The sequence below is a fragment of the Nilaparvata lugens genome, chromosome 11 (assembly GCF_014356525.2).
Source record: "Nilaparvata lugens isolate BPH chromosome 11, ASM1435652v1, whole genome shotgun sequence".
Classification (NCBI taxonomy): domain Eukaryota; kingdom Metazoa; phylum Arthropoda; class Insecta; order Hemiptera; family Delphacidae; genus Nilaparvata; species Nilaparvata lugens.
Window position 1 is genome coordinate 7966009 of NC_052514.1, and position 9036 is coordinate 7975044.

Consider the following 9036-nt stretch of genomic DNA (forward strand, 5'->3'; position numbering starts at 1 on the left):
ATTCCACCATATCAAAATGATCATGCAACCCAGTGCCAGATAATTCGAATTCAGCTGAACTGATATAGTTGGAGAATTCTAAATCAGCCGTTAGAGATTCTTGAATAATGACTTTTTGAATAAGGTATTCTAACCTTGATATTCTATCTTCTTTTGTAATAATAGTAGGAATTTTCCCCCTGACAACGTATATATTTTGGAACATTGGAATATTCAGGAACATTTCTATAACAATCCACACAATTCATGATGATCAGAAGTCTTTGAAAAAAATAGATACCTGTTGACAAACAACCCGAAACACAAACGAGTTAATATCATGGATGGAATCATAATCTGTGATCAAGTTTGAGACCATGAGAAGACGTGGTGTATACATTGTATTCAGTGAATTGCATTCACTGAAACAACAGCACACAAAACTAAATCTTGCAAGAACAATATTCAATTCAAGGGTCAGAGCAGGAAATAATAAGGATATGATACCAATATAATTATTCCACAACAGACATAAGCTAATTTCAATTCTTCAATCATTGACAACATTCACAGAATAAACAGCATACCAGAGTTATGCTCCACTTCAGTCTACCCAAACTTGAATACTACTACTTGATTGGAAGAAGTATCAAGAATTATAATTCTCAACTCCGTCACACTAGCAACGACAAATTTGTCACTTATTTGCTCAGGGATTGCTAAAGTAAGCAGTTGGTTATTCCTTTCCCAGTCAAAAACGTGAAGTGTTTTGTCAGACCAATTACGAATCACAGCAATATTATCAAACACAGTCCACAGTTTTAAGGCATAAGATGGGATGTCTGACCATTTTCTTGTGACTAGATTCAATATTCTGAATCTTCGATAACTTAAAACTTCTTTAACAACTATATAATCATTATGTGCACATTGAATTTTACGAAGTATAGGTGATTCACTCTTGTGGGAAAAGATGATGGAGTAACTCTGTTTACTGATTACTTGAATGTATTTGTACTCAAATATAGAAAGCAGGAAAATGAAATGACTGTTTGAATGCAGGCTTTGAACTTTTCCATCAACAGAGAAAGTGTGTTTGAGTGTGGACCCATGGTTCGAATCACTTTTCAAGTTGTGAATTTCAATTACAGAAGTGTCCTCAGCATCGAATGTGTTCGAGATGACCAGACAACCATCAAATAAACTAATATGCTGTGAATAAAAGGCATGGTACTTCTGCTCGAATTTTAGTTCAAGAGTATGTTTACACCAAGCTTTCACAAATCGCTTATTGTCTGAAACAGCTATGTAGTTTCTATCCATTTTCGGGGAAATATCACAAATGTGATTCGTATTCCATCTATCAATAGTTTTCATTTCAGTGTTAGGCGCTAGTAAGGCATTGTAGTAATGCAATGCTGCTGAAGATTCATGAAAACTAATCCAAATTATAGATCCTCCCATGATACATACTTCCTTTACGCGACCGAAACCAGAGTATTGAAAATGATTGTTTGTCTTTCTCAACTCTGCATTAATATGAACTACAGAAAAATAAATTGGTTGTCTAACTCCGTTTTCGGTCGCATATGCGAAGAAGTAGGGACATTGGTCATAATGGTAATTGGAAGCAAGTTCATCGACGCCAAAAACATTAAAATATGAAAACTCGTTACTTATGGGAAAACAATGAACAGAGTATTTTCCGTTTTCCCAATTGTATTTCAAACGCGATATTTGTCGTTGCTGAAAACATTTGATTGTGCTGCTCCAAAGCTGGCTCACACTGCTACAATTTTCCAGATCATTTGCCGATAGAAGTGATAAAATCATATATGTCACTTCTTCAGGAAAGGAACCAACAAAGTCCATTGACTCCAAAGTAATCCTGTCAAAAAAGGAAATAGAACAAATATACAGCAAATGGCATGATGAAAACAAAAGAAATTAATAAAAACAATAAAAAAACTTGTAGTATCCTCTTATTAGAACATTTTAATGACTAGTTTCAACCTACTTTGGCCATTTTTGAAAGTGAAGTGATTTTAGAAATATTAATTATTACAACTATCTTTTGTACATGTGACAGATCAGTACAAAGATATACCTCTGTGATTAATACAAATTTGAATCTGAATGAGAAGCCATTCAAGAGCTGATGGGGCAGCATTGGCAAAATGGTCAGCAGCATATGATTGCCATTAGCAGTGGCGGGGAGGGCCTAGTTGTAAGCTTTGATCATATCCTGAAACATCCGATGCCTAAACTATAGACTATAGGAGCACCACAGTCACACTGAACTGAAGGACGGATATTTATGAAGTATGTGACCCTGTTTTAGTCCTTCCAGACAGGGAAAGCTCAAATCAAATAAAAAACTTTTCTGCTCTTCATTGGGCTCCACAAAGGATGATTTATGTATTTAATCATAAAATAGGGCTCCACAAAGGATGATTTATGTATTTAATCATAAATCACATGTGTTTAATCATAAATCACAGGTATTTACCATCTCTATAAAGTATTTGGGCTTGACTGAAGATGAGCTTCTAACTTGGAATTTGCATATCAGGAAACTGAAAAGCTTTGCTTCCATCTCCTGAGAAAGTTTTATCATATCAGACATGTTCTCCCAAATAGAATTATTCGGAGCATGTATTTTGCATTTGTACAAGTCGAGTTATGGTATTTCTTGTTGGGCCTCGACATATTTATCACATTTTATGCCAATTATCATATTGCAGAAGGCTTTTATTCGGGTTATCTTTGGTGAAAGTAGACATGCCCACTCCTACCCCCTTTTCAGAGAATCATCGATATTGCATCTGCGTCATTTATATGTATTCAAAGTTCTTTCTTTATTCTTTAGGCCAAGTGGTAATCGAGGTGCGGATGTTGCTTGTAATACGAGAGGTAATACTAGAGGGTTTATAATTCCACCCAGAAAAGTTTCTAGCATGTCGAAAATTTCATGTTTTCTGCTCAAAATGTCTCGACATTGACGAACATAAACATTAATTAAAAAATAACTATAGATCGGATAAAAATTATCCAGACACCAATAGAAAGGACACATTCTCCCCGTTAATTTGATATAAAATTATTACCCATTACAACGCCCCATGATTCTGAGAGTAGTGATATTCAAAAGAAAAACAAATTTTCGCGATGTTTCCAATTTTATCATATAAGTTAAATTTCCTTTTGATCCTTCAACCCTGAAACTTTTCTAGCACTACTAGGATTTCGGGGATGATATTCTACATCCAATTCTGACGTTGAATTGGAAATTTGAGAAAGTTGCAATTTTACACGATTTGGCAACCCTGTAATTTCTTGGGATGGAGGGCCAAGTCTCAAATGCAATTTATATATATAAATATATATATATAATATATTTATATATATATAAATGCAATATATACTTTACACAAACTATAGTTGGCCGCATTTGATTGTTCATCATTTTCCCAAAAAAGGCATTCTTCCTACGTAGAGGGGGAGGGATACAATATTGCTTGGTATTGGAAGCCAACGTGCTGGAGTAGATTCAAGATATCCAGTAATGATTCTCATAGTTTAGAGATGGAAATAAATTGGAAATTGCATTTGTTCAAATGCTAATTAATGAATAATTATTATTAAACGGAAACCCCAATCAAATGCTGTAAATCACCCCATAGACTTCTGCTACTGCAAATATTGACAACAGCTACATGAAAATTCGATGAGCGCTATTATCCAAAAATTATTTGCCAGTCCGGCAAACAAACCTGTTATCTCCTAACTGCCAGTCAGTAATGCTTAACATTATACCAAATTGACAGTTTAATTAGGATTTTCGTTTAATAATAATAATAATTATTATTATTCTCATAAATGACCAAGCAAAGAGAGATCTAAGATTCAAATCGACGGTTTCGCATTTCTCTTCATGTTTATAATATGCTTGAAGGTTTAAATATATTTATGTTCCGCATTTACGGCAAAATTCCACAGTAGATTTCATGAATTTTGACAGGTATGTTCTTTTTAAACTCCGCGACGACGTAAGGTTTTTCGAAATTTTTGTTTTTAAAGATAATAGTGCCCGGTTTCTCAGTCGTTCCATAAACTGTTTATCCATTCAATAACTTTATTGAATCGATAAACATGAGAAAGGCGTTTCTAGAACGCTCCCTAAACTTATTGAATCCTTAAATCTCTCGATAAACACTATATGCCTGGTTTCTCAGTCGTTCCATAAGCTGTTTATCCATTCAATAACTTTATTGAACCGATAAATATGAAAATTGCGTTTCTAGAACGTTCCTTAAACTTATTGAATCTATAAATCTATCGATAAACTATAGTGCCAAAATCCAGTCTATAAATATTTATGGAATGGATAAATTTCTCAAATTTTTGGTGGCAATCAAAAAATTAAGTTAGAAAAATTAAATTACAAAATAAAATTAAAATTAGTGTAGATCACCAGTATTTTAAAAACAAAACAGAATCAAAGTTGCACTATGTTTAGCATTGATAGCCCTCATTTGGTGTCAGCCATCTTGTTTTGGAGACATCAGCCAAAAGATGTCAGTACTGTAGGAAATTACCTCACAACAGGAAGCATGGAATAAACATCCAAGATTTGGTTGGTTACCATAGGAACCATGTATAAAGTTTGTTTACGAAAGTGCTAGTTTTGGATCATGCCATGTTTCCAGATTCATTGAACAGATAAATCGTTCCATAGCTATGGATTCTATAAATATGTTTGAGAAACCAATAAAAATTTATTGATTGGATAAAGTTATTGAATCAATAGCTATAGCGTTGTTTCTTCTTCTTCTTTGACTACCGTACGCCTAATCACAATCATATGGGATAAGCTATAGATTTGTTTATTGAACGAAATAATGCCAAAATCAAGCCTATAATAATAATTATTTATATCGAATCGATAATTTTGTTTAAAGGTTATGTTGGAATGTTTTGTGTTCGATGTTCTGTTATTTTAATATATTGAAATGGATCTACTGTAGATATAATTAGGTACAGCAGCAGTTCAGATGATGGAGTGTTTGAGTTAGATTTAAATAGAATTATATTCTTCTCTCACTGCATCCCATGTCTTGCTTTTATCTTTTATTGAATATTTATGTGTCTTTTTATTTTCTATCACATTTTTATACTTTAGGCAGATCTCTACTAATTGTTCTTTTTCAACCTCTGCAAAATTCTTGCCCCGGTCTCGTTTCTCTGCCATAATTATAATAATAACTTGAAAAAATATCATTAACGTAGGAAAAAACCTTCAACTTGAACTTCACAACAAGCAGCAAGGAATAAACAAACAGGATTCAGTTGGTTACCATGGCTACCATATAAAGTTTGTTTACGAAAGTGGTCGGTTTGGAATCATGCCATGCTGCCAGATTCATTGAACAGATGAATTGCTATGGATTCTATAAATATGTTTAAAGAACCAATAAAAATGGCAGTGCATGGAATGTTTTCAAGTAATGTGCACTAAAGATCAAGACGTATTATTTTGGGTAAAGTGAGATGAGAGAAGCTACATAATCTAGTTCAATTCCAGACCAAACATCAGCAAGAGATTTAGAATTAGAAGCTCACAGGTGATTGCAGCTGATCACAAGCAAGAATACTTTACAGCGCTAAAATTTATATTGATTCATATTCAATATCGGGGCAATGAGCTTTGCTCTGGAGTACAAAAGCATAGCAGCATTGTTTATATTTATTAATACACAGAACACAATTCTTTAGAATGATTGGGGAAGGAACAACAGGCACAGCCCAAAACTGTATCTTCTACGAATTTTAATTTTTACACTCTAGTCCAAAAAGTAGGAAATACTACTATAGTAAAGTAGGAAGTACTACTATAGTAAAGTAGGAAATACTACTTTACTATGACTTAAAGCATCTGGTCCGCCATTTTGAATACACCTTATCATGTCATGCGATACATGATTTTGATACGGAATTCCAAGACATAAAAATGAATGGCCAAAACCACCAATCAATATCTCAAACCGTTTAGAAGATATTCACATTATCAATCATTATTAATCAATATCACTTATGTATTTCATTTCCGATTTCATATTGCATCATATTGATTGATAATGTGAATATCTTCTAAACGGTTTGAGATATAGATGTGTGGTTTCGCCATTCATTTTGTCTTGAAATTCCATATCGAAATCATGTATTGCATGACCACCTTCCTACTTGCAAAAATAAAGTTGAATTCAAAATGGCGGATCCAAGATGGCAGAACAGATTTTTCAAGTCGTAGTAAAGTAGTATTTTCAATTTGAGTAGGATGCCCAATCACACTCACCGTCAAATTATCTTTGTGCATAAGTAATTGAGCCGTTCTCGCACTTTACACTCACTCTATATGTTGGCAAGGTCACTAGTCAAGGTCCTATAATAGGGGGCCTGACAAACGATTCAAATACAGCCAAACATGTAATTAAAAAAATGAACTGTAAATGATATCTACACTTTACATCCACAAATGCGTGCCCTCTGTGGGTTGGGGGAGCTTTGAGTCGATCATCGTACTCAAGAATGTGTTGAAAACCAGAATCCACCCACAGTATCCCTGCTTGTCATAGGAGGCGACTAAAATGGACCTGAAGGCAACTCCAGAAGTAGCCTTGCCTTCAAACCCACAGGTTCTGCCCCATCAGGGCAGTTTCGGAGGGGCAAAAAGAAAAACTCAAAAGACCAGAGATGGATGAAAAACCAAGCACAATGTGGGTCAAGAGGCTGTGTCAAGGGTGGCCAGGTGCCCTAGAGGCAACTTGGCCGCCCCTTCCTCAGCGGAAGGACCTGGGTACAAAGAAGGCCAGGAGTGGAACTCACATAGATCACGAGTACTAATCAGTCTGAAGAGACTGCCAAGCATATGACACTGGATTGCGACAATTATTGCAACCAGGTGATGAATGGAATGTTAGTATAGGGGAAAAACCCCTGGTTCTTGTAAAGGACATAGGTATTGGTTTGCCTGACTAACATACTACTTGGGAACACAATAAGCTTCGATTGATGTGTGAGGTTCTTTGAAAATTTGGATCCTTGAATCCGTCCCTTCAAATACAATAAACATCCACAACCTTCAATTCTACAATCAATAGAACAGGATATAAATGAATAGAAGATGAGTAAGAAATAGTATCGAGTTGATACAACAATTATCTCCATCCATTGTAGATGGAGATGGATGTAATTTTAATCCTCAACACTTTTTAACATTAGCTTGATCGATGGAACAGTCATTCCCCACTCGATCATCTATAACAAGAATGAACAGTTGTTGATATTATCCATCAATATTCTAAAGGAAATCTAGAAGGCGGAGAATTGGCAACGCTGTTCTTCCATCTTTCTTTACTGCCAAAATGACGTGGAACTCACTAAAGGACTGACAGCAATTCAACAGGCATTTGATTATTTCTGTTCTGGGAAGCTGAAACTATTTTTATATCATCCCTTTACATTTCAAATATTTTTTTGTGTGTTTAACGAGGGTGATATAGCCCGCTGTGAACCCCGCCTTGAGTCATCCGGTGATATCGCCCCGATATGAACCCCGCCTAAAAGCAGTGAGGGTGATATCACCCCAATGTGAACCCCGCCTAAAAGATGGCCAAATGTGAACCCCACTTACGGTTCTGGTGATCCTGTATTCCCCAATGGGGGTTCCATGGTCTCCACTGCTTTCACCTGATTGGTCCAAATCACAGCATCCGCTCACACTTTGGATGGGCTCCTTATGAAGTTGTGGCTCAACTCTCCCAACATCAGATTGTGCAGCCATCTTATCGCAATGTCTGTAACGTAAAAAAAATAATACTGTGAAAATAATAGAATAAATGGACAAATAATAGAATATATTTAATGTTCAAATTAAAGCTATCGATTCAAAGTACAGGGTGATTATAAAAGAACTTTACAACTTTGAAAGCACATAAATATTCATTGAAATTACTTACAGAATTGAGAAAGGTGTCATTTTGTTACCAAACACTTCAAGTTTAAGGTGTGGGTGTTATTTTGGTTCGATGTGACAGCCGTTGGTAATGCGACATACATCCCACCGATAGTCGATTTCTTGACACACTCGTACCAGTATACCAGCAGTAACTTGTGCAACCGCAGCGATCCGATTTTGGAGGTCATTAAGATTGTCTGGTAGAGGTGGAACATAAACCTTATCCTTAATAAACCCCACAGGAAGAAATCCATCAGTGTTAAATCCAGTGAGCGAGGTGGCCATGCAATTGGCCCTGCACGGCCAATCCAGCGGAGTTGAAAGCGAATGTCTAGAAAATCCAAAACTTCTCCGTGGAAATGAGCTGGTGCACCGTCATGCTGAAAGTAAAAGGACACTTGTTCATCTTGTTCAGCATGACGGTGCACCAGCTCATTTCCACGGAGAAGTTTTAGTTTTGGAATTCTGCTTTCAACTTCGCTGGATTTACCATGCAGGGCCAATTGCATGGCTACCATGCTCACTGGAGCGATGGATTTAACACCAATGGATTTCTTCCTGTGGGATTTCATTAAGGATAAGGTTTATGTTCCGCCTCTACCAGACAATCTTAATGACCTCCGAAATCGGATCGCTACGGTTGCACAACTTAAGCCAAATATGCTGGTACGAGTGAGGCAAGAAATATTCCATCTGTGGGATGTAAGTCACATTACCAACGGCTGTCACATCAAACCAAAATAACACCCACACCTTAAACTTGAAGTGTTTTGTATCAAAATTACACCTTTCTCAATTCTGTAAGTAATTTCAATGAATATTTATGTGCTTTCAAAGTTGTAAAGTTCTTTTATAATCACTCTGTAGAATAAAATATACGGCCTAAGTGTAAATCAATGGTTACACTACCTGGCATAAAATTTTCGGTTGCAATGATCTAATGTATTATTCAAATGACAATATTATAAAGAATTAGCTTACCCAGCGAACTTCATACCGCCAAAAAGTCAATGTATATCTTGTCACACTTGACTTTATTA

General features: G+C 35.7%; 1 protein-coding gene across 1 annotated transcript; it reads right to left on the reverse strand.

Annotated features, from left to right (window-relative positions):
- Positions 1–1102: 1102 nt before the first annotated feature.
- LOC111053317 lies at positions 1103–8717 on the reverse strand. The gene is made up of 2 exons (XM_039437529.1): positions 7673–8717; positions 1103–1867 (listed from the first exon to the last, which is right to left on the reverse strand). The coding sequence occupies exons 1-2, from the start codon at positions 7820–7822 to the stop codon at positions 1826–1828; spliced, it is 192 nt and encodes a 63-aa protein (XP_039293463.1). The 5' UTR covers positions 7823–8717; the 3' UTR covers positions 1103–1825.
- Between the last annotated feature and the right edge of the window lie 319 nt (positions 8718–9036).

Excerpts from the sequence above, each read along its gene's own strand:
- LOC111053317 (XM_039437529.1), bottom strand. The coding sequence starts at position 7,822 with ATGGCTGCACAATCTGATGTTGGGAGAGTTGAGCCACAACTTCATAAG. Across the intron at positions 1,868-7,672 it reads AATACAGGATCACCAGAACC|GATTACTTTGGAGTCAATGG; the intron begins GTAAGTGGGGTT and ends CTTTTTTGACAG.